General features: G+C 39.2%; 1 protein-coding gene across 1 annotated transcript; it reads left to right on the top strand.

The window, feature by feature from the left end:
* Nucleotides 1-14,321: 14,321 nt before the first annotated feature.
* On the top strand, nt 14,322-21,661 carry LSM8 (LSM8 homolog, U6 small nuclear RNA associated). Its single transcript, XM_004389628.2, has 4 exons — nt 14,322-14,516; nt 15,645-15,685; nt 18,915-19,042; nt 21,408-21,661. The coding sequence occupies exons 1-4, from the start codon at nt 14,486-14,488 to the stop codon at nt 21,496-21,498; spliced, it is 291 nt and encodes a 96-aa protein (XP_004389685.1). The 5' UTR covers nt 14,322-14,485; the 3' UTR covers nt 21,499-21,661.
* Nucleotides 21,662-26,061: the final 4,400 nt, after the last annotated feature.

Below are 26,061 nucleotides of genomic sequence, written 5' to 3'. Positions count from 1 at the left end.
AGAGAGCAGGACCTGCTACTGTCTTCCTAAGTATTACCTACCTTTGGGCTGCTGGTACTTTGCCCTCACACAGGCAGCTAGAAGTGCCTGGAAGTTTACTCACTTCCATCCTCCACTCCAAGCATCCTTCCTGACTGGCCAGGTGGGGCTTAAGAAGACAAAACTGTGAGGTGTCAACTCACACACGAGTGTTCCCCTGTGGGTTGGGACTGAAGCTACCCTCAGTGGGACTTGGCCTACAAAAGCACTCTTGATTGGTTTCCTCACCTTCCCTTCCTGCTTCTCTCACTCTCTTGCTGATTTCTCCTGGGAGCACATTCTTAATAAATCACTTGCATAAATTCTTGCCTGAGGGTCTGCTTCTGGGGACCCAGACCTAAGACACTCTTCAAAACAGGAAGGGCTATAAAGAGATCCAAGGACTCAGAGAAGGAATGAGATAGGGACAGTCTCATACAAAGTTGGGGTTAGTTGTTGCCATTCCAATGTGATTTGCGGAAGACTGGAGAAGCCCTTTTGCTTAACTATTTGACTGCCACTAGTATCTGAAACATCAAGAGTGACTTACTCTGTAAGCTCCAGGCCCTTACAAGTTCACCACTCCTTGCCCAGTTACTCCAGCTAATAGCTCAATATTTCATCTCTATCACCAAAATTACCAAACTGAGTTTGGCCCAGGCTTCTTGAAAGCCACAACTAGATCACTATGATGTCTGGGAAGAAGATGAGACCAGCTTTGTCAAATGCTTGCCTGAAGAGCCCAGAATGTTTGGAAGATGTACAGATTTACTGGTGGCATACACGTATGGCCAAACCATGGAGGCTGTTCAGTGTTTGAGGACTCGGGAGGATAGCAACTCAGGCTCCCCTCATGGTGCTTTCACTCTGGCTTGCTTTGGAACCAATAAGGAAATAGGACAAAGGATATACGTGATATTAAGGATAAAGAGGCACACCCAGCGTTTGGGAATCTCAGGTTCCCAGAAGGAGGAATTAAAAGGCCAGAGCAGCCCTGGGCTCACTTACTGCTTTTATATCATTTTAGGTTTGATGAAGCGCACCCCATCATCAAGAGTCTACTCCAATACCATGAAATAAGTAAATAAACTCTTGCTGTGCCACAGTTAAATAACTGAATTATTTCTGTGTTTCATTTCTTGCTACATCATTGAGCCTAACTGAGGTTTCAGTGTAGCAGCTTGGCCATGGTTTACCACAGCCAGGTATTTTTTTTTTTTTTTTGGTAAAACAACCCACTTCAGGCCAACTTTGGTGGCAGCAGTGATTGCCTACCCAGGGATATTTAAAGTGGACTCTGTGGAGAGAGGCAGAAGGCCCACTCTGTCCTTTGCATCATATAGAAGATGATCAGGTGACATCAAATAATGACAAGGGATGGGAGAGGCTACAGTTCCTCAAACTCAAGTAGTATTCAGACCCCTTTTAAAGGAAAAATATTCGTGATCTCTTAGTTTGGGTTCCCCTCAGAGCAGACCCTGAAACAAGAACTCAAGTACAAGTAACTTATTTACAGAAAACCATCAAGGGAGTGCAGAAGTGTTACAGGGAAAGGTAGGCAGCCAATCAAAGGTGCACTATTAAGCCAGCTACTATGTTGAGTGACTGAAGCTTACCCACGTGAATGATCCCATTTGAATGAGGAAGGGGCTGAGCTATTTATAAACTCACCTGATCAATCACTGATTGAAGACTGCTTCCTGGGGGGGTAGGAGGGGGCCTGGTGGTGCAGTGGTTAAAGTACTCAGCTGTTAACCCAAAGGTCAGAGGTTCAAGCCCACCAGTTGCTTGGCAGGAGAAAGATGTGGCAGTCTGCTTGCCTAAAGATTTACAGCCTTGGAAACCCTATGGGGCAGTTCTACTTTCTCTTACAGTGTCACTATGAGTCAGAATCGACTTAACTGTAGCAGGTTTTAGTTCGGTTTCCTAGGGAGTGCCTGACACACAGGGACAGGGAAGACTTCCATGGTTCCAAAAAAGCCCTCAAACACAGAGGTGCACATATTGGCAGTTGAAAGTACACTGAAGCACACTGAAACAGTTTTGTGATAAGTGGAAAAATGGGTATTATTATACACCCACTTACAAAGAAAGTGAGCGAGAAAAGACACAGAAATGGCCTAGGTAAACAGTGGTCAGGGCCTTGCATTCGCAGCACACCCAGAAAGAAGGCGCAAGGATGTTCAGGTTCCAGGGAAGATTGACTCTCCAACAGTTCTCACAGGATGCATAGTCACATATACATTTAAATGGAAAAATAAAGTTAGCTGATGGCTTTGATAATGAGTATAGGCTTTGTCATAAACTTATGAGTTAAATAAGCAGCTCCAAGGTTTTAATGAGAATATACTTAAAGCACACAAACAAAACAATATATGCTAGAAATTACATTCTATGGTAAGTTTACATGAGCAAAAATGTTTGAAGATCACTGTAGCTCATACTGAGAGGATGGTAAATCGATGTGTTCTATGCTTTAGAACATTTCTGTGAAAACTGAAGCCTGTATATAGTCAGGATTCCAGGTTGCCAGCAACAGAAACAAACTTCAACTTACATAGGCAGGGAAAGAATTTAGTCAGGCATATTTAGCTCACAGGCTGGAGAACAAGGTTCAGAGGCTATGTAGTCAGGTAGGATGTCCTAGGAAACCGGCAAAGCTGTGTCAGTCAGGCCACTGCTAATACCACTGCCAAACAATACAAACGGCAGCTTGTACCCCCAAACCACTGGCTCTGCCTACGGCACACTGGATGATGCCACTAGCATTGATGACATGGATCTTTATGAACTTGCTCTTGCTGCAATTGGTGTGACAACTGGAGTAGGCTTTCTGTAGGTCCTGCTGTTTTGCAGCACTAGCCCCAGAATAAAGTCTGGGGTAGTCATAAGCAGAGCCTAGGCCACTCTCGGATCCACAATCAATGCCCATGGAATCAGCAGTTAAGAAATCAAATGAAGCATTGCATCAGGCAAATCTGCTGCAAAAGACCTCTTTAAAGTGTTAAAAAGCAAAGATGTCACTTTAAGGACTAAGGGGTGCCTGACCCAAGTCATAGGGTTTTCAATCGCCTCGTGCATGTGAAAGCCGCACAATGAATAAGGAATGCCAGAGAAGAATTGATGCCTTTGAATTATAGCGTTGGCAAAGAACACTGAATAAACCATGGACTGCCAGAAGAACGAACAAATTGATCTTGGAAGAAGCACAGCCAAAATGTTCATTAGAAGCAAGGATGGCAAGACTTCGTCTCACATGCTTTGGACATGTTATCAGGAGCGATGAGTCCCTGGAGAATGACATCGTGCTTGGTAAAGTAGAGGATCAGCAAAAAAGAGGAAGACCCTCAATGAGATGGACTGACACAGTGGCTGCAACAATGGGCTCAAGCATAACAAAGGATTGTGAGGATGGTGCAGGACCTGGCTGTGTTTTGTTTCGTTGTACATAGAATCGCTACGAGTCGGAACTGACTGGACAGCACCTAACAACAACAGACCTGCAAGAAAGACCAGAAAAAAAGTACTACATATACTCAGCTCTATCCTCCACCAAGACTCACAAAGCAGAGAATCCTCAACAAATAAAAAGAGAGTTCTGATGTAAGGCAGCCGCCAACAATGATTAATGACCCTTACAAATAGCTGTCTTTAATTCGAATTAGTTGTTTTTGTGTAAAAATTAAAAAAAAACAACAAAAAAAACTCTGCCAAGAATTTATTTCAATCCATTGCATTATTATGTGTGAGTTTTAGTTTCTGGTGTGTGTTAAAATGCAAATCACTCTTTATTTTATATAATGCCACACACATGAAAAATCCTACTTAACACGAGTTATCATCACACAGGGTGATGGCTTGCAAAATGTTCCTGCATGTTTTTGACAGAAATTCTGACAACAGGAAGGAAGGGACGGACAAAGCAACACAGATGTTTCTTCTGCAGGCAACCTGAGGGTTTTGTTTTGTTGTTTCTTTGTTTTAAGTCGTTCTGGGTACAACTGGTTAAGTTCAAAAGAATGGAGGAATCACAGCTCAAAGATGATCAAAGATGGGTATTATTATAACTGAGCTGGTCAGGATGATGAATTATCTCACTGTACTGGTGGGGAAAGGAGTTCTGGTGGTGCAATGGTTAACGTACTCGACTGCTAACTGAAAAGTTGGCGGTTCGAACCCACTAGCCGCTCCTCAGGAGAAAGACGTGGCAGTCTGCTTCCATAAAGATTACAGCTATGGAAACCCTATAGGGCAGTTCTGCTCCATCCTTTAAGGTCACTATGAGTCAGAATCGACTCAACAGCAATAGGAATGGACTGGTGGGACAGTGAGTTGTGCAACTGGATAATACAGATAAAAAGCTTGACATTGGAGAACAGAGGACTGCAAGATTTCTATAAAGGGGCAGACAGTAAATATTTTAGGCTGCGTGGGCCATATGATGTCTGCCGCAAATACTCAATCCATCGTACCCCCAAAGCAGCCAGAGACCATACATGCATGAATGGGCTTGGCTGTGTGCCAATAAAACTTTATTTTAAAAAAATAGGCCCAATGAGCTTTAGTTTGCCAACCCGTTATAGAAGCTTAATATTAATAACGCAGGTGCCTGATATTGAAGAAGACAAAATAGAATAAATGCACCAGCAATAGCTAAGTGTTGATTCTGCCTCTCCCTCCTTGCAACTGTCCTAACCAGGAATCTGAAGGGACAGTCACAAGTGCCCAAATCAAAATAACCTTAAATGATCCTTTTTACATCATGGTCTTTATTTCTTCACTCTATTGGGCATTTCCCTTGCGCAGCAATATTAATGACATTATAGCAAAGTGGAGTTTGACTGCCTGGGTTCAAAGCCTGGCTCTGTCATTTACCAACCAAGTTACTTTGGATAAAAAAAAAAACTCAGAGAAGAAACCAGAAGAGCTGAGGAACGTGATCACAGGAGTGATGGAGGCTGAGAACACAGCGGGTGTTTGACCAAGAAGACTTAAGATTTTAGCAAAAGTTGCACATGTACCACTCCTACTTGCGCTGACAGTGAAGCCTCCACCTTATGATAATGATACTACAGTAAAACCTGTGAAAGCTGGAACCTGTGTAAGGTGAAAACCAGTCAGAGAAGGAAAACTAAAATATTTTCCACTAATAGAGAGTGACAGAAAATTGTTTAAGACTGCACCCTAACAAAGGTGCAAAATTTTCAAGACCTGGAAAAAAAAAGGTAGTTCGGTCCAGTTCTGGATCTCACAGGTTTCACTGTACAATGAGAAAAACACACACAGTAATTAGGTTTAGAGAAACCCATGTTTTATTTAATACCACTGTGAAGGAAATTCTGGGCAGAAGTCTAGAATTCAGGTGGGTTTTGTGTCACTGAGAAAGATGGTCATGAGGAATAGTAGTTAACCTGTTTATAAGGATCAAACATGTTCCCAAACTTCTGTGAACAGAAGTCATTTTTCCTAGTGACTTTTTTGGGTCAAAATCCAGGAAGAAACCAAATCAAGAGGTTGCCTATCTATATTATGATACACTTTGAACACCTGAGTATAAATTCCTTCTGATCTTTGAAAACGTCAGCCTACAAACAAATTACCACAAACTTAGTGGCTTAAAACAACTAAATTTATTAACTTACAGTTCTGTAGGCTGGACCAAAATCGAGGTGCTGGTAGAATGTGTTCCTTTCTGGAGGCTCTAGGGAAGAAACCATTTCCTGCTCATTTGGATTACTGGCTGAATTCATTTTCTTGTCAATGTAGGGCCAAGGCCCTTGTTTTCTTACTTGATGTAAACTAAAAACTGTTTCTAACTTCTAAACACCACCGAATTCCTTGGCTCGTGGCCCCCTTCCTCCATTTTCAAAGCCAGCAATGGTGGGTCTGGTCCTTCTCTGACCCACCCTTCTGCCTCCCTCTTCCATTTTCTTCCACTTTTAAGGATTTGCATGATTAAACTGGACTCACCTGGATAATCCAAGATAATTTCCCATCTCAACATCTTTAGCCTTAATCACATCTGCAAAGACCCTTTTGCCACGTAAGGTAACATATTCACAGGTTCCAAGGATTAAGATGTGAATATCTTTGGGGGGCCATTATTCTGCCTACCACAATACTCTATTCACCTTACCTGTTCTTCTCATTGGTATTGAACAATGTCAAGCCGCCTTTGAATACTTGGATATTAATTCCCTCTGATCTTTGAAAAAGTCAGCCTACAAAAGAAGATAATGACATATCCATGCATATGCGCTAATCATTCATAGATAAAGACTCAAATTTTACATTGTGAAGAAAACACTTACTTTATTATTAATTGATTGTAAGGAGCACTGAAGTAGAATCTAGAAGGCTGTTGTTTTTTCAATTGCCTCATATGCCTCCAAAAGCTGGACAATGAATAAGGTAGACGGAAGAAGAATTGATGCCTCTGAATTATGATGTTGGTGAAGAATACTGAATATGCCATGGACTGCCAGAAGAACAAACAAGTCTGTCTTGGAAGAAGTACAGCCAACATGCTCCTTGGAAGTGAGGATGGTGTAACTTTGTCTTACGTACTTTGGACATGTTATTAGGAGGGACCAGTCCCTGGAGAAGGACATCACGCTTGGTAAGGTAGAGGGTCAGCAAAAAAGTGGAAGGCCCACAACAAGATGGACTGACACAGTGGCTGCAACAATGGGCTCAAGTATGATGACTGTGAGGATGGCATAGGACTGGGCAGTGTTTCATTCTGTTGTACATAGGGTTGCTATGAGTGGGAACTGACTGGATGGCACCTAACAACAACAACAATGTGGCCCTAAGAGAGTCACTAAGTTTCTTTGGGACTCAGCTTCCTTATCCACAAGATGAGGAACGTGGACTTGGAAATCCCTAGGTTCCCTTCCAGCTCTAAATTTCTATGAACCATAGTCTTAAAAAAAAAGAAAAAATAAGTGGAGATACGACACAAAAACAGTAACAGTAACAAAACTACAATGAAAACTTCTCAGAAATAGCAATGGAAGGCTTTTCATTTTTTTCTGCCTTATATGTGTTTTAATGTAATTTCAGGTATTTGCTTTCCATTAGTGAGCTGAGGTTACATAGTTGTGCTTAGCTTTTGTCAATACTATTCTTATACTTTACTCCCAACCATTCCATTTATCTTTCTATACCATCTCACATTATTCATCCCTCATAGTCTAACCTCACTATTTTTTCCCCAAGGATTCCAATAAATTAGTTTGATCTCTCTTGCCACATAATGTCTGCAACAAGCCATATAAATGCCTGCAACCAAACAATCTATTCATCCAGTGTGGGTTATACCACTCAAGAATGAGATCAAGCTTGAAGATTCTAGAGACCTAAATGAAAGTAATTTCCACCATCGATATTATTTTCCAATTTTGGCATGCCAAAGTCATAACAAAAAAGACAATACAATTTTATGCGTATTGTAATCCAAGCTGCTAAAGACAGCTAGTCTTTAAAAATCATGCAAAAACAACAAAAAAGCAAGAAACGCACTCATCTTATAATAATGTTCCTTAATCTACACTGTAGTGATAACACATAATGGTAATTTATTAAGAAGGCTATTGAAAAGGTTCAGGCCTGGGTGCTCCCTTTGCATTAGTTCTACCCTCCACATCCTATTTAAACAAAGCTCCCCCAAATATGAATCCAAGCACTAGGCCAAAGACAGCAGTGTAAGAACTGCCTACCAGAAAAATTACCTGGTGCTAAAAGGGAGCATAAACCCTCGGAGGAGATAAGTAAAATGGCGGCAGGTTAATGATATTTAAGTCCAAATTCTCAGTGGAATATTAACAGTGTATTGTGCTACACGCTGTTTTTGTAATATGTCAGCTTGCATGTGATTGGTAAGTACGAGTGTGGTGCAATGAAATACTTAATGTGGCCCTTCTAACCATGGTCCTTGTAACTCCCACCCAAGTGATTGGGTGGGACTGTGCAGATAGCATAATTGTGGCCCACCAAGGGGACTGGTCAGTTTTGCCATTCTGCTGGGCTTGAAATGAGCCATTCCACATGAGCCATTCCAGAGCCATTCCAAAGAGAGGATCCCACCACCACCAAGGAAGAAGAGCTAGCACGAGCTTTGGACCCGGGATCCCTGCACTGAGAAGTTTCTGGAACCAGGAGCCCAAGAGACAGGGAGCTGTAACCCTGAAGATGCCGAGAAGCGATGGCAGAGAAATGACCAGTAGGCTTCCCCGCCCACACAGCGAGACAGCTGAGCGCCTTTGGGAGGAGGCTTACTGGCAGAGTAGGGTGCCTCTGAGCACTCACTGGCAGAGCTAAAGTAGCTTTGTAACACTTGCCTCTGAGCAGGGCAGAGGCCGAAGGGCCAGAGAGAGGCGTGCCTGCGGCACAGCTAGGAAGAAGCTGTCCTGATGGAGGAACTGCCTCCTGAGCGTTCCTGAGCCTGAATTGTAACCTGTTACTTCCCTAATAAAACCCATAATCGTGAGTATTGTCTGTGAGTTCTGTGTGGCCATTACAGTGAACTATCGAATGTAGAAGTAGAGAGGACCATGGCAGGGGACAGCTGGTGTCAGAATTGGTAAAGATGGCAGAGAGAGGGGCATGTCTGACCTCCCCCTCGCAGGAATCAGCCTTGGGCTGCTGATTTTGATTCTCCTTCCCCGTTGGGAAGTTAGCAGACGGCAGACAGTCCCCCAACACTGTTTTTACAAGGAGAGTAATTTAGAATAATGTGGAAGGTGGGTTGGTTCATGTTCAATTTTTCCTAGCACGTTAATGTCTTGTGTCACCAAGGAACAATAGCTGCTGAACATAAAGTACAGTAATGCAGTGGACTCTACCAGTCCTCAGAGGAAGACAGTACTCAAATTACTTCATTCACTGTGCCTGTCCCCCTCCCTCCCCTTCGTCCATGGCCCAGTCCAGCCATGTGCTCCCTTGGAATAGTACTTATTTTGCAGTTCTCTTGTATCCTTGTGCAAAAGAAACACCGGACAATGAATCAGAGCCATGTTCTGCAAAGTTTGCAACTGCTTCTCCACCTGCAACTCTTGATGATGTTACTGTGTCTTTGTTGCTATTACTCAGCAGTGTCAACCCTTCCATAAATTGTCTTCCCTCAAGCTACTTTCAACTTTTTTTTTTAAACAGTAAAGGTCTACAAATTACTAAGGAGCCCTGGTGCTCAACAGTTAAGCACTCAGCTGCTAACTAAAATGCTAGTAGTTTGAACCCACCCAGCTGCTCTGTGGGAGAAAGACCTGGTGATCTGCTCTCTAAAGATTACAGCCTAGAAAACCCTATGGGGCAGTTCTTCTCTATTACATGGGGTCACTATGAGCTGAGAACAACTCTACGCCCCAACAATAATAACATTCTTTGTTAGGAATTTTACATATCCTTTAAAATGTGCTGATATTTTCATGTCGATAGTTACTATTCCTGTTTATAGCTATAGTTAAATCATTCCCAAACTTTGCTGCATATTAGAGTTATCTGAGGAGCTTTTAAGGCGCCCTAGAGGTGCCATGCTTAAGCCCTCAGCTCCTAACCTAAATGTTGGCGGTTCAAACCTACCAGCCACTCCATAGGAGAAAGATGTGGTAGTCTGCTTCCCTAAGATTATAGCCTTGGAAACCCAAGGGGGCAGTTCTACTCTGTCCTATAGGGTCACTATGTGTCAGAATCGACTCAGAAGCAATGAGTTTTCCCTAGACCTATTATTTTAAGTGAGTCATATTTTCAATGTAAGGATTTTCAGGAATGCACGTATCATGCTGTAGTAGAAATGCTTGTATTACTATTTTTGGTTTCGAAAATAGAAGTAATGTAAACAGTCATAAAAGCATATATAAGTATTTTAATAATATGCATTATCCTTTATAAACCAAAACAGTGGGCCTCCTGGTAGACTGGTTTTCCCGACCTTCAAGGTAAAGTATATGCCAGTGTAAATCTAACCAGTGTGTTCTGTGGCCTCACCACTGGCTAGTGAGTAACGTGTCACGTTTAGAGTTCTAGAGATAGGCTCTACTGCTTTATTAACAAGCAGGCAGTCCTGTCTTTTCCTGGGTCTCTCTACTCTTGCTTTCCTTTTGATTCACCCACCACTGTCACCCTACACCCATGATTTGCTGTCTGCCCCATGGCCTTTCTTAGGCGTTGTCTTTAAATACATTTCTTCTGCCTTTCCATTCCTACTGCTACAAATCAGAAACTCTCACCTGCTAGCGTTCCTATCTCCACTAGATAATTGATGTTATTAATTTTCCTGAAGTGCATTTGTACTTTTTCCTCAACTCCCAGTTTAAGTCTTAGCCTTTTTGTAAAACCTCCCAAGATTCTAACACATATCTATCGTCCCCTTCCTTCACTTAAAACGTGTATCTCTCAATTTGTCCAACCAGAAAATAAGGCTGTGAACAAAATATCGTAGCGGAACAAGCTTTAGGACCAAGGAGAAGACTACCTGTGCCACAGTCTATGTCTCCAAATGATAATAGCTAATATTTATTGAGTGCTTATTATATTCCAGGCAGTGTTTTAAGAGCTTTGCAAGAATTAATTTTAGCCTCCCAATAGTCTGATGATGTAAATACCATCATTTTTCCATTTTACAGATGAGGAAACTGAAGCACAGAAAGGTTAAGTAAACTGCTCAGTTATACAGAATCCAAATCCTAACAGGCTAGCTCTGGAGTCAGTGATCTTAGTCATTACCCTATACACTTCTCATTTAAAGTCGGTTAAATATTTTTTCCCATCTCTTAAAAATGGAGTTTTACATACTTGTTTTTATTACCACAAAAGGTATATAAAAGAACATATGAAAAATACTTTGTAACTTATACTATTAAATGAACTAAGATTTCCATATCAACTACTTTTAATTATAATTTGTGATATCTATTATTTATTCTGTACACTAATTATTTTATAATTACAATTAAAATTCAGTTATTTAGGAATTTTGCTATAAAGAAAGACCACGTTTATGTTCTTTTCTGCCTAGGAGAACCCTAAATAGATCTATTCAACATATATTGCACCTTTGGAACTTTTAGGAATATAAATCACTTAAAAATAAAGGTAAATAAAAGTTCCCATCACATTGGGTTAAAAGTGACATTATTTTAATTTCCAAATTACTACTGTGGCTGTTTTCCATTCACAGGGAAGTGTAAATTTAATTTCCTTAGATTCTAGTACGAGTCTGATTCTTAAGATTAAAGAAAGAAAACACCGTCCCTTCAGAATACAAAGGGAGATGAACTATTCCCTGATTCTCGGGGGATCATCAAGGTCCTTCTTCAACAGTCCTGCCAGAGAGAGGTTCTTTCTACATATATATTGGTTTCTACTAATAGAAAAGTCAACTCCAGTTATGTCAGATATCTGAGGAACTCTTTCCAACCCTTTCCCATCTCTTTTCTGCCCTATTCTTGGTAAGTCTTGAACTGTGTTGTTCTAGAAAACTGTGTGCAATTGGATTACTAAAGGTGGGGGCGGAGGGAGGCTCATGACTAGGTTGGGAGATATGTAAAATACTGTTTTTGTTGTTAGGTGTCCTGGAGTTGCTTCCAACTCATAGAGACCCTATGTACAACAGAGCGAAACAGTGTCCGGTCCTGCGCCATTCTCACGATTGTTGTTATGCTTGAGCCCATTGTTGCAGCCACTGTGTCAATCCATCTCATTGAGGGTCTTCCTCTTTTTGCTGACTTTCTAGTAAAATACTAGGCCAGTCTTAAATGAACTAAATGTAAAAGAAAAGTTTAGATTGAGAACTAATGGAATAAAACGATCTATTCCAAGCATACTTTAGTTGACTCCTATCAGTGACAGACTATCATTTAAATGAGCAGCCTTTTGAGAGATTTTGGTTTGAATTAAATCGAAGGCCTCATTGTATCCCTTCTTAAATTTTTATTTGTCAGATGTTTATAAATATCATTTTCTTCTGTTGGAGCTTTAACCTTTAAGTTAATTCTCCTTTGTTGTTGTTAGATACCGTCAAGTTGGTTCTGACTCATAGCGACCCTATAGGACAAAGCAGAACTGCCCCATAGGGTTTCCAAGGAGTAGCTGATGGATTTGAACTGTTGACCTTTTGGTTAGCAGCTGACGTCTGAACCACTACACGGCCAGGGCTCCTAATTTTCCTTTAGGCGGCGCTAAACTCTCTAAGTCCCATGCACTTCCAAAGTCATAAGGTTAATTTAGATAAAACATACATGCACCGTTTGCATCTATATGTAACTCATTTGTAAAGTCTTAATAAATGCACGTTTCTTTACCTATAGGCTCTCTCTCCACATCTGTGATCTTTAGGGACTAAAGAAAATGTAGCAGGTATAAGACGCGTAAAAAATTTTCAAACCATCTCTTATTTATCTGGCATATTAATTTAATGGAAACTACACAAGGTCATAGACTTATAATGTAACGTATTTACTATTAAATTAGTTCTATAAGTTACTATATGGTGCTAATAAACATCAAAACATAAGCACACTCCAAGGGATGAAAAGTTCCATGCATTATTCATTTTAAAAAGGTGGTGTGTAGTTTATTTTTGAAAAACTCCTTAATAATAATACCTCATTTCTTTTAATTCAATGCCTAACATTTGCAAATCACACAATATCTTCATTTTTCATTTATGGAAGATACTTTTTTTTTTCCCCTAGAAATTACAGGGATATTCACTATGTAATTCCTGACTGTATGTGGTTTCAAACAGGTCAGAATAAGTTTCAGTTAATAAAATATTAACCATTTGGAAATGATCTGTAGGTAATTTTGTGGGTATGCTCTAATGAAAACAGATGCTTCACTTTCCAGAGGAAAATTGCTGACTTTGCAAGAGTTATTTGAAACCCACAGTTCTTCAGTTAACAAATCACAAGCCTAACTGAAATCAAAAAGCTATTCCGTGAAAAGGGGAAATAGCTCCCACTGGTGTTTTGTGAACAGTTCCTTTTCTAATTTCAAGCCCTTTTAAGAGTTAGAGCACCGCAGTAAAATAAAATGGAAAGAATGATGTTTCCCAGTATTATCCAGAAATATTAAAAATGGTAGCTGTGGAAGGATCTAACATCATCACTAAAGAACCCTGGTAATGCAGTGGGTAAGCGCTCAACTTCGGAAAGGTAAGGTGAACCGTTGCTCTGAGGGAGAAAGATGGGGCAGTAAGACGTGGCAGTCTGCAGATGTGGAAGGAACACACGAGCCACAGGAGAAACGGGGTTGTCTGCTTCTACAAAGATTTACAGCCTCAGAAGCCCTATGGGGGCAGTTCTACTCTGTCCTATAGGGTCGCTATGAGTCGGAACTGACTCCACAGGAACGGGTTTTTATGCAGTGTTAATAAACATTGTCAAAACATAAGCACACTCCAAAGAATGAAAAGCTCCGTGCATTATTCATTTTCAAAAGGTGGCGTATGGTATATTTTTGAAAAGGTATTTAATAATGATACCTCATAATAGTGAGGCAACTGAGGTGCAGAAGAGCTGAAGTGACTTGTATAAGGACACACAATTCAGTAGCAGAAGCCAGGACTCGAACCTAGTCTGGTACACATTTTTTAAATAATAAGCCTCTTCTCTTGACCAATCTTTTCATTAGCAGTGCTGATTTGACTTTTATTTACCCATTTTACCCTGAGGACAGGGAGACCTCCTGGCTTGCTAGAAGCTTGAGCATCTATTTTCTATGGGTTGCTCACACACCTTCACCTGTTTGGATTCAGTTTGTTAAAGCGAATAACGACGTCTCCATTGGAGCTCTTAGAGGCAAATACAGAATATGCAAACATGCTTTTTCTTCTTGTGTTCTCCAGAGATGTATGTTACGGCTCCAACGTGCGCAACTTTGACTTGGTCCATTTAGCTTTTCTTTCTTTTCTTTATATTCATTTTCAGCCCGTGCTGCAGAAATCGGCTAGGGATCCCAATTCCCCGTACCCACATTTCTTAAGAGAAAAGCACTTACCTAGCTTCTTCACTTGCACTCAAAACACCGTATTTCGTTTCCTCCCGCCCTCCCTGTCTTTTCTAATACTTTTTCCTAGTAACTTCTACCACTTTGCCTTTCACTCCTTCCGCTCTGTGTTTAGGAAATTCGCTCTCCCACCTTCTCTCTCTTACGCCTCCTACATGCAGCTACTTCCTTTTTTCCAACTCCAGTTTGCTTTTGTCTCCCGTGACTTCCGGGATCGCTGCCCGGAAGAACCGCGGAAACACACTGCGCACGCGCACCAGTCCGTCAAGCTTCCTGCTGTCAGTTGTGGCGGCTCAGCTCGTCTCCGTTTCTGACCCACAGTATCTAGGGCGGCGGCAACTCTCGCGGTATTTGCTGTCGTCAGTGGGCGCCAGCCGCGGCCAGTTGGTGGCGGGCGTTTTTGGCTTCCTTTGTTGTTGGCGGTGTCGTGTTCCCTGGAGTTCCTGTGCCAAACATCATGACGTCCGCTTTGGAGAACTACATCAACCGTATCCTCGGGAGGACCGCCGCGGCGAGGCACGTGTCCGCACCGGCGCGGTTTCGGGGCTTGAGAGGCCGGGGGTCGGGATTTGTGGTCGGTTGGGACGCCCAGTCACTGCGGGGCCACGGGTGCGGGTGAAGGAGATAAGGACCCGCGACCGGCCATTCCTGCGCTGGGGCTTGAGCCTGCCGGTCCTGCAGCGAGCCCAAGGTGTATTTTAATTCTGGCCTAAAATAAAATAAACCCAATGTAATTATCCCGAACTTTTCTCTGTCTCTATAGAATTAAGCTATTGATTCATCCTTACTATTCCCCCAGGGCCCACACTTTCAAGTTTGAAAATAAGATGAGCAGTTGTTATAGCGGCGACGATGGTCTTGTAAATCTATGTACTTGTTTTAGTCACAGGCATGCTCATTGTTGGGATAGCAGAAGTTTAAAGATGGTCCACAAATTGAATTTCTGCTCCTTTACCACTTGAAGCCTCATCTTCCTTGTTGATAGCATGAAAACAATGCTTGCTTTTTCAATGGATTGTCGTAAGGGTCTGAAACTCTTACCAGATAAAAATGTTACCGTTTTAAAGTCTCAGGATAGAAAAACAGCACATCGTGCATTCATGTACACATTGTGAACTAAAGTTAAATACTGAAGATTTTTAATGATGCAAGCATATTGGTATCTTATGACACTGGTTATAGCGTCCTTTGTATTCCAGAAATCAGGTCCTGGAAGACAGTGTCTTAACATGCTTGAAATTGATTGATTTAGCAGTCATCCAATTTTTTTCTAGAAATGAAGGAATAGGCCTAAGAAAGTGGAGAATGTCTTGTTCAAAATCACAGTTTCCCAGTAAAAACAGTACCAAATATTCCAGCTGTTTTGAGATAGGATATACTCATCACATAGAGAAAGGGATTTTATTTTACTGTTTTTTTTTAATTGTGTAGTTATTTCAAAGACAGGACTGAAGAAGTTAGAAATTTTAAGTCCCTGTGTTGTGAATGTAATGGCCATGTTGAATAGTTTCTCAAATTGGTCATCCTTTTCTTAGTAATTTGAACTGTTCTTATACCAGATTCTAAGTTTTCAGTTAGCATTCCCTAAGAAATGCTTTCCTTGATTCAGTTATCAGGAACTGTTGCTGTTATTACGTCTGATGGAAGAATGATTGTGGTAAGTATCCAGCATTTTCATTCTCTGCCTTGTAAACTATTGGTAGTAAAATAATATTTATGTGGAACCTCTGATCTCTAATGCCTGAGAACCACAGTACACCTGCATTGCAGTTTTCTTATGCTTGAACTCTTGTCCTGATCGCTTTGATAAATAGCTACTGACCCATATTTTCTTCATTAATAAACACTGAGTGTGTATTACCTACTAGCTTCTGCTAGGATCTAGGATGAATAGATTTCTTCCCATCAGGGAGCTTCTAGTCTAGTCTACAGATGTCTATCTGTATCTTACGCTTACATATTTAACTTGCCCTTGCCCTTTTTTATTTCCTTCCCGTTCAGAGCTTGGACAGCTGCCATATGAATCATAAATTTTTTGAAATTTTGTGTATACTTCTTAGAAAGAAATTGCTCTTTTTTGACTTAGATACTACATATATATAGCATAATGAACATTTAAGGTTTGTTATTTATGTAGCCTATGAATATTCCTAGGTTATATGACCTCTCTTTTCTGTAGGACAGTGTATGATGATTGACTAATTTATTTCATCTTATTTATCCTTTTGTCACAATATTGTCGTTAGGTGCCGTGGAGTCGATTTTTGACTCATAGTGACCCCATGTGACAGAGCAGAACTGCCCCATAGGGTTTAATCTTTATGGAAGCAGCTTGCCAGGTCTTTCTCCTGCAGAGCCGCTGGGTGGGTTAGGACCACCAACTTTTTGGTTAGCAGCCAAGCACTTAACTGTTGTGGCACCAGGGCTCCTTTTTGTCATAGTAGCCTCTTTTAATTCTAGAAAAATCTTGGATTCTCTCCTTGATCTGATCCTTGAAAAACACTTCTCAGTTGCTAATTTGACTCAGATAACAAAAGATATAACTTTCTTATGGCTGATAATTATTTTTGGAATTTGATATGACGAATTTATCCCATGATTTTGGCTACTTAATTATTTTATTTTCATTTATAATTCATACTGTGTTTGCTTTCAAAAAGTAAGGCTGCTAACTTTTCTCTAAGGAGTCCTGGTGGCACAGTGGTTAGGCAGGTGCCTGCTAACTGAAAGCTTGGTGGTTCAAACCCCCCAGCCACTCTGGGAGAAAGATGTGGCAATCTGATTCTATAAATATTACGGCCTTGGAAACCCTATGGGGCAGTTCTACTCTGCCCTGTAGGGTCTCTATGAATTCGAATCCACTAGACTGCAACGGATTTGGGTTCGGTTTAACCTTTTCTAATTTTCTTCGTATTTTTTAATCCTTTATTTTCCCATTCTGCAGTTTTGTTTGTGTTTCTCTGTGTAATCCTCATGATTTTTTCTCAGGTTAACTGACTGTCACTAGTCAAAGTGCTACACGTTGCGACTTATTAAATGTAGGCACTTTACATGTGTTGCATTATTTAATCTTCAGTATAACCCTGTGAAGAATTATTACTCCTTTATGCTAGGTTAGAAACCAAGCTGAGAAAAGGTAAGTCACTTTCCCAGAGTCACACAGATAGTAAGTGGTAGAATCAAACTGGGATTTAAATTGGGTCTGACTCGAAGCCAATGCCAGTTGCCATGTTTTCTTCTTTATCAAGGGAACAATCCTGGTTTTTTTAGGCACCTTACATTGTATTTTGTCAAATAAAGGCCCCTTGAAGTATTTTAATCTCATCATAGCCCTTCAGGAAACGTATTGCAATTAACAAATATTTACAGTTAATTTTTCATTTTGTGAAAACCTCAAGTTTAACTGTTCCTGGTTTTGTTAACAAAGTAGACAATAAATTAGAAAATTATTTTAATTTTATAGAAAGAAAGCTATAAAGAGCATCTTAAGTACTAAAGTTCAGTTGTTCTGTATTTAACACATGGTTTACTTGATGGAATAGTTAGGAGTAAAACCAAACCAAGAAGTTATGTATGGGTGTTTGTGATATTTATGATAACACTTATTTGCCAGCTAAACCAAAAAAACCAAACCCGTTGCCATCAAGTCAATTCCGACTCATAGCGACCGTATAGAACTGCCCCATGGGGTTTGTAAGGCGCTGCTGGTGGATTCGGATTTAAACTGCCGACCTTTTGGTTAATAGTCGAGCTCTTAACTGCTGTGCCACCAGGGCTCCATTTGCTAACTAGTATAGTTAAATACTCCATATTTTGTTTCCCTACCACATTCTAGGTTATCATTTTCTCTTTATTTCGTTTTGATTTTATATATTTTGATTTTTGGAATATGAAATAGTTTAATAGTGAGGTTAAGAGATTTAACCAAACAAAACGAATGTAACTTAATGTTTCTTCAGAAACTTGAATAGCATATGAATTACTCTGTTGTGCAAGGCCCATGTCTTCCTCTATTCACAACCAGCCTTCTTCCATAAAACTTTTCCCGATTATTTCCATCAAGTTCTGGTTCTAATTATTATAGTCATTAGAATTTACCTTACTTGGTTATTGGGAGGATTATAAGTAAATACATGTGAGGCACGTAGAACACTGGCATATAGCAAATACTCATTATTTACCACCAATTGTAATTTGTATGTGTTTATGGGACTGATTTTGAATCTCTGACAAATGGGAAATTATATTTGCATGTTTATAGCAATATAATGGTTCAGTGATCTTAGTGGTTCAGATCCTAGCTTTGCTGCTTACTCCCTGTAAGACCCTGAGAGATTATTTAACCTCTCTATGCCTCAGTTTTCCTTCTCTGAAATGGGGATAACTACATATCTACCTCAAAGGGCAGAGATTAGTTGAGATAGTGAACACAGTGTGTTTAGCCCAGTGCCTAGTACAGAGCATGCAATGATGCTGTCACTTTGCGGTAGCTGGTATGTGTTAGTCCCTCGTTTATATATTTATATATCCTTTACCCTTAAATTTTACTTGTTTTAGTGTGTGTCCTTAGAATGTTAGCTCCTGGACTACACGGGCATTTACTCTACTTCCTTTGAAAATGATCACACCAGTACGCAGTGTCCTTCGTGAACTCTCAATAGCTCTACATGTCAGTCATATGTGTGGTGTAGTCCCCCCCCTTTCCAACCAAGAGGTGGGTTTTGTGCCCTCTTGGTTATAAAGAAGATATTTATTTTACAGTGGGTATATATTTAAAATGGATATTTTTATTGGGTTGCCTGACAAATAAAATGGTTGTATGGTTGAATTTTATACATTCAGATAAACCAGAATATTTCTTTTTCTCTTGGATGTTTTCTTCACAGGGAACTCTGAAAGGTTTTGACCAGACCATTAATTTGATTTTGGATGAAAGTCATGAACGAGTATTCAGCTCTTCACAGGGAGTAGAACAAGTGGTATTAGGATTATACATCGTAAGAGGTGACAATGTGTAAGTAAAATACACCCTTTTAAGGCCGGTTAAAATTATACTGTAGGTGTATTGCCTTGCTATATGCAGAAGTTTTTGGAGAATAACAGTCCTTCATCCATACATAGTTTATAGAATCATGTATTCATTTGTATTGTAAATATGATTTTTCTTATATTGTATTTGCTTAAAGTAAGGCAGTGCTATACATTTTGTGTTAATATTCTTTAAGAGCCAACCAAAGTCATCTCTTTATTGACTGAGATGCGTCTGTATTTCTAATAGTTAAGTGGCCTGGATAGAGTCCAGAATGGTCCCGCCTTCTACCAAATACTTCATTGGAGAGACTTCTTAAAATGTTCTTCCGGAATACCACTAATATCAGAGGAACATAAATATACCTCTGGAATCCAAGGATAGAATTTGAAAAACGTCTTTGCAATCTCATTTGAACAATCTTAAATAATTCGTGCTGTATAACATAAATGAGTATGTATCCATTATTTGTGTTTTAAAAAAAATTTTTTTTGTTATGTGCCATGTTCATCCTGTGGCTCAATTAACTCCAGTTTGAGAAAATATATTTTAGTGGTAGCAAAATATATGCAACAAACAAAATATGCAACTGTATAGAGCAGTGCCGTCCAATAGAACTTTCTGTGATGGTGGAAATGCTCTATATTTGCACTGCCCAATACAGTAGCTACTAGCCATGTGTCGCTGTTCAGTACTTGAAAAGCGGCTGGTTTTGGTTTGACTGAGGAACTGAATTTTCAAATTTATTTATTTGTAACTAATTTTAGTAGTCATGAATAGCTAGTAGCTACTATATTAGACAGTGCTGGAATAGAGGCTAGAAGAATTTTGAATACATTTTCTAGTGAGTATTGTATAGAATCAAAATTTGGCTGAATGGCAGCAAAAGATATATTAACAATCTCAGATTATTTTGGGGAACAAGTAGGATGTAGAAAATGAAGGAATATTTCATTCAGTTAAGTTGCTTATCTTAAAATCACCTGTAGATTTAGGATGAATAAATTATTTGATTTTAAGTCAGAATCAGAGGCTTATAAGCTATTTTATAGAAATGACTTTTAGGTGAAGTTATGAGGTGAGCTGTAAGAAGTGAAAAGGAGGCAAAAGCAAATTACCATTTGCCTCATACCTCCTGGTGTCTTGGATCCAACTTGTACTGACTCACAAGAGCTGATAGTTAAATTTTTAGGAATTTTGCAAGCTGGTTGATGTGTTGTTGCTAGCTTGAAATTGACCATGGTGGGAGTAGAGTATCTGCACCATGGAAATCAGTAAATGCCACAAATCAGCCTTCCCCTTTTCGTGTGGAGAGCCGGTTGTTAAACCTTTACCACTCCACTGCCTACCATAAGAATTTTAAATGATACTAAAATTTTAAGAGCGGAACCAAGGTCTTTAACTTGTTTTGCATTGAGGAAAAAAAAGAATATATTCTGCTAGAGTTTGGTACTTACAACTTATTAAAGAACTGAAGGCTTTGTATAGTTTAAGGCAAATTGGACAAATTCTGAATTACACGTTATTTCCCCGTAGAGTTACTCTCATTAAAATCAAACAACTTAAACTTAACAAGCAACGAGCAATTTTTTATGGAATAATGTTTCATAGATGTCCTGTGTTCTGGATGATAACATTGACTATATTCAGCTAGAGGGCCATGGGTTGGTTACCAAGCATGGTATTAATGAAATTAGTGTTATGGATGTTACAAATATGTGGGCAGTGAATCCAGGAAAAATTTCCTGGTCTAACTTTAGCCAGTCACACCAAAAATCATTTGTTAGATACCAGTGTAACTGTTGCTACTATTTTCTTTGTATATGAAGAATTGTGCTTTTTGGTCTTGGATTTAAATTATAGAAACTGAGAAATGATTAAAAGGAAACTAATAGATAGTAAATCATTTATCATTGATGAATTTAGTTCATCAAAGTTACGCAAATAATAGACACTTTTACTTGCTGCTTATTTTAGTAGTTTGTGATTTTTTTTTCTTTTTTCAGTATAGTCTCAGAATTGAATTTATATCATAGGTTTGGAAGTTTTGAGTTTTTGTACCATATCTCGTATGTATCTTTTTTCTTTAAAGACTCATGATCCACTGATTATTTGCAATCTGTCCTTTAATATTGGTTCCTGTAATTGAGTTTTGTGATTAAATGTGCAATTTACTCCCTCAGGAAAATATTTATTTTCTTCTGTAAATAGTTCTCTCAGTTTAATTGGACATTTTGGAAGAATAGTACTATTTCCATTTCATTAGTAAGATTTTTGAAACGTGAACTTATTTCAGAAATGAGATTGTTTTTAATTCTTGATTTTTTTTTTCCTCTATAAATGATTACAGTGCAGTCATTGGAGAAATTGATGAAGAGACAGATTCTGCGCTTGATTTGGGGAATATTCGAGCAGAACCTCTAAACTCAGTAGCACACTGAGGAAAAACTGCGTTCATTGGACATCTGTAAATCTTTGTACAGAAACTGGTTATTCTGAGGAAGATGTGCAGAATTTTTATGAATGTGTAATTGTGGATTTTGACTCATTGATTCATTGTGATATGCTGTAAATTAAAATATTTCTACATTTTATTGAAAAAAATTTCTTTTTTTTGGCTTAAATCATAGATTTGGTAGCCTGATACTATTTTTCTATTAAGTAGTGTGAGAATCTAATGATTATTTATGAAAGTTTTAGAAGAAATCAGTACTTCCTGATATTTTAATATTTATGGAAAACTCATTTAAAGGAGAAATGTGTGTTATATAAATCAAGCATACAGGTAACATCAATGGTACAGTACCTTTCCCTGATTCTTAAGAATTAAGTTATAGGAAGGTGAATCATATCTTCCCCAGTTACCTGGACCACCAGCATTTATTGTACTGCTCTGGTGGTGGTTTGCTGGTGCCTTTTAGAGTTGCCCCCTAGCACTTAGAGGTGTGAGTAAAAATGTGTTTAGTTGAGAAAAGCAAAAATACTAATGAAATTGTAATGGAATGGGGCAAAAATGAGGACTTGAATGTTAACGATCACTAGGAAAGGTAGGATTGATGGGTAAGATATTGGTGAAAATCTTTGGAAGAAAGAAGTAGTTCTATCATAAAATTGTTTTTGGACTCACCCAGATAAATCAGGGATGATCTCCACACTATTTCAAGGCCCTTAACCTTAATCACCGCTGCGAAAGTCTCTTCTGCCACATAAGGTAACATGTTCACAGGTTTGGGGATTAGGGCTTGAACATCCTTGTGGGGCAGTCGATCGTCCTGCCACATCCACTGGTGTCCTTTTTCTGTTTCAGGACCCTGTTCAGAATCCCGCATTGTATTTTGTTATGTTTGAATCTCCTCCAATCTGTGACAGTACCTCAGGCTTTCCTTGTTTTTCGTGACCTTGACACTTTTGAAGGGTAGTGTTCAGTTATTTTGTAGTGTCTCCAATTATTTTAGAGAGGAAATAATACAAACATAAGACTGGGTTTTATGAAGAGTATATTTGAAAAATTGTAAGTGCTAGTCTAGCTTTTAATTTTTAAAAATTGGGGAATTTCTAGTACTAAAGGAATTTCTTGTATATAAATGTGAATAATAAACCTAAGTTTATATTGAGGCAGCTCTTGTCATTGTCATCAACTTCCTGTAGCTCGTTAGTTCCATCAACTTGATTGCAAAAGAAGTAAAGTTGGTTTTGCATGAGTATCAGGCCTATTCATTGTTGATTATGTGAGTGAATCAATTAGGGTGTGATATCCAGGTTAGTGTAAAAAATTTTTACCTACTCATAGATAGGCCAAAGTATGTATCTTTATGAGAACAAAATAGAAAAATAGTTGACATCCTTGTAATTCAAACAAAAGTTAGTTTTTTTTAAATGAAAGTACATAGAAGAGTTGGCACACTTTTTGGGCAAAGCAGCAGATAGTAAATATTTTAGGCTTTGAGGGCCATACGGCCTCTGTCACAATTACTCAACTCTGCTGTTGTACCACATAAACTGCCATAAGCCAAACCAAATCCCTTGCCATCAATCCCACCCTACTTATGGCAATCCTATGTGATTCAGAGTAGAACTCTGCTTTGCAGGGTTTTCTTGGCTATAATGTTACGGAAGCAGATTATTAGGCCTTCTGTGGTACCGCTGGGTGGATTCAAACCACCAACATTTCGGTAATAGCTGAGAGCAAACGGTTTGTGTCACCCAGGAACCTTAAACAACCGTAACCCATTGCCGTTGAGTCGATTCTGACTCATAGCGACCTTACAGGACAGAGTAGAACTGTCCCATAGGGTTTCCAAGGCTGTAATCCTTATAGACAAGGAGCCCTGGTGGTACAGTGGTTAAAGTGCTCTGCTGCTAACCAAAAGGTTGGCAGTTCGAACCAACCAGCCACTTCATAGGAGAAAGACGTGGCAGTCTGCTTTCCTAAAGATCTATGGCCTTGAAAACCCTATGGGGGCAGTTCTGCTCTGTCCTATAGGGTCCCTATGAGTTGGAATCGACTAAACAGCAGTGGGTGGTTGGGTGGAATCTTTATGGAAGCCCGACTGCCACATCTGTCTCCTGTAGAGCGGCTAGTGGGTTTGAACTGCCAACCTCTCAGTTAGCAGCCAAGTGCTTAACCATTGCGCCACCAGGGCTCCCTAGACAACCACAGACAAAAGAATAGGCTTGGCTGTGTTCCAATAAAGCTTTATTTACGAAAACAGATGGCTGGCTAGATTTGGTCACCAGGCTGTAGTTGGCTGACGCCTAGCTTAAAATACACAAGTTCAACAAGAAGAGATGATGGCCAATTATATAAACTCTGAAAAGGGTTCTAGATCCTTTCAGAGAAGTTAGAGGTGGATTTCATTAATGTTTTTCAATGTTTGAAACTCATGTTTAGACACGATAGATTATCTTTCTGGTTCACAAATAAAAAGATTTTCCAAAGGAAAATATCTTCACTCATTCCCAGAAATGAAGTCTGTAGGGAAGGGTTGAGAGTTTTCTTCATTTGTCACCAAGTGCCTTCAGCCTACAATAACTTGGTTAAGGTCCAAGGCTGACTTGGGGCGGATTAGAGAGAGGTTAGCTAATATTTATTAGTTGTTTATAAATATTGATTTCTGTAGCTTCAGGTTTTATAATCAATTTAGTGATCAAATGTTGCAGAGGTGGGTAAAACAAACAGGGATGGTGAACCAAACGTCCTCTTAAATAGCTGTAGTTTATTATAAATTAGTAAATAATTCCCCAGAATCAAATAACAAATACAGATCATTCACTTGCTAAGTAAAATGCATTCTAACCATACAAATGGAGTGTGAGTCAGATCTTTTCTCAACTAACTTGAACTTTGAAGGCAAAGTACACTTAAACCTGTAAACATGGCATAGTCCCTTTCCCTCACAGAGTGAATTTCTAACATGATACATCTTTCTGATAGCACCTAAACCCCCTTATAAAGATGTGTTTTCCTGGTGTAACAGAAAGCATTCTCAAAATATGAATTATCTCAGAAGTCCTTACTTTAGTAATGGTTTATGGAATAAGTGAATTGTAGTATACTAAATGGTATATGCAATTTTTTCCCCCTGGGCACACATGGTAAGCTTGTTATGCTCACTATCAATTCAAATTAGATTTTTTTTTTGCATGAGCACTGTAAAAGAACCACAGTTATGAGTGGTGGTGTGCTTAATATCCAGTGTGAAGTTTTTTATATTCTTTAATGAGACTTATTCTATAATCAGTTATTTATAGAGGTTCAAATAAATCTTAACCTGTAATCACTTCTGTGCTTTGTGACTCAGACACCATCTAAACCCAGCTAAGGAATCAAAGAAATGAAAACTCCTTGGCCAGACATTTTTGTTAAGATGTTTTGAAAAAGGAAATTAACTGCAAAAGAAGAGACTTCTTAATTTTTTCTTTTTAACTGAAAAGATACTATGTAAAATATTTTTAAGTGACATTACTTTTAGGTTAAACTACTTTGACTAATTAAATAGCCTCGCTTGCTGGTAATTTTGGCTTAAATATTATAAATCTTAATCTCAGAACAAGAGATTAAGATAAACTTTTCTTAATGTTTGCTTAAGCATGCTGTTTAAAATCATTCTGTACCTTTAATAATACGAGACATGAGTATGATAAAAACTTCTAAGTGGTATTCCATGCAAATATAGGACAACTATGTCAAAACCCAAACCAAACCCGTTGGTGTTGAGTCGATTCCAGCTCATAGCAACCTTACAGGACAGAGTAGAACTGCCCCAATAGGGGTTCCAAGGAGCGGATGGTGGATTCAAACTGCTGACCTCTTTGTTAGCAGCCATATCTGTTAACCACTGTGCCATCAGGGCTCCAGCCATGTCAAAGAGCAAAGCAAATGTTCTATTTTAATAAGCATTTATTAAATATTAATAAATATTAAATATTATATTTAATCATGTCAATAGTCTCAGACCTATAACACAAAAGATGGTGATGTGAATGAGAAAGTAAACATTTCCTTCATCACAGCATATGAATTTTCTTGTTGAGTACTCAGTGTTATAAAGCATTGCTTCCCTGGCAATATAGTATATTCTGGGCCTTCACCTTCAAAATTAGCATTTACTAAGGGCATATCATGTGCCAGATATGATGCTAAGTGGTTGTAACAACAGTGAGGTAGTTATGTCTATTTTATATATGGGAATATTGAGGCTCAGCAATACTGCATAGGCTTAGTTTTATAAAAGGTCACAATAGTGAGTAGCTGGGCTCTAATTAGATGAGATCTTTCAAAGACACCACGTGTCTGTCAGTTTGTCCACTGTGGTGGCTTGCGTGTTGCTGTGATACTGGAAGCTTTGCCACCAGTATTTCAAATACCAGCAGGGTCACCCCTGGACAAGTTTCAGAGGAGCTTCCAGACTAAGACAGACTGGGAATAAAGACCTGATGATCTACTTCTGAAAAAACTGGCCAGTGAAAACTTTATGAATAGCAGCAGAACAGTGTCTGATATA

This window comes from Trichechus manatus, unplaced genomic scaffold (assembly GCF_000243295.1).
Source record: "Trichechus manatus latirostris isolate Lorelei unplaced genomic scaffold, TriManLat1.0 scaffold00251, whole genome shotgun sequence".
Lineage (NCBI taxonomy): Eukaryota > Metazoa > Chordata > Mammalia > Sirenia > Trichechidae > Trichechus > Trichechus manatus.
Note: the sequence above shows the minus strand (reverse complement) of the source record. Positions and strands in the feature narration are given on the sequence as shown.

Coding starts and splice junctions, on each gene's coding strand:
- LSM8 (XM_004389628.2), top strand. CDS start 14,486: ATGACGTCCGCTTTGGAGAACTACATCAACC. Junction 14,517..15,644: donor TTTGGAGAACTACATCAACC/GTATCCTCGGGA, acceptor TTCAGTTATCAG/GAACTGTTGCTGTTATTACG. Junction 19,043..21,407: donor ATCGTAAGAGGTGACAATGT/GTAAGTAAAATA, acceptor AAATGATTACAG/TGCAGTCATTGGAGAAATTG.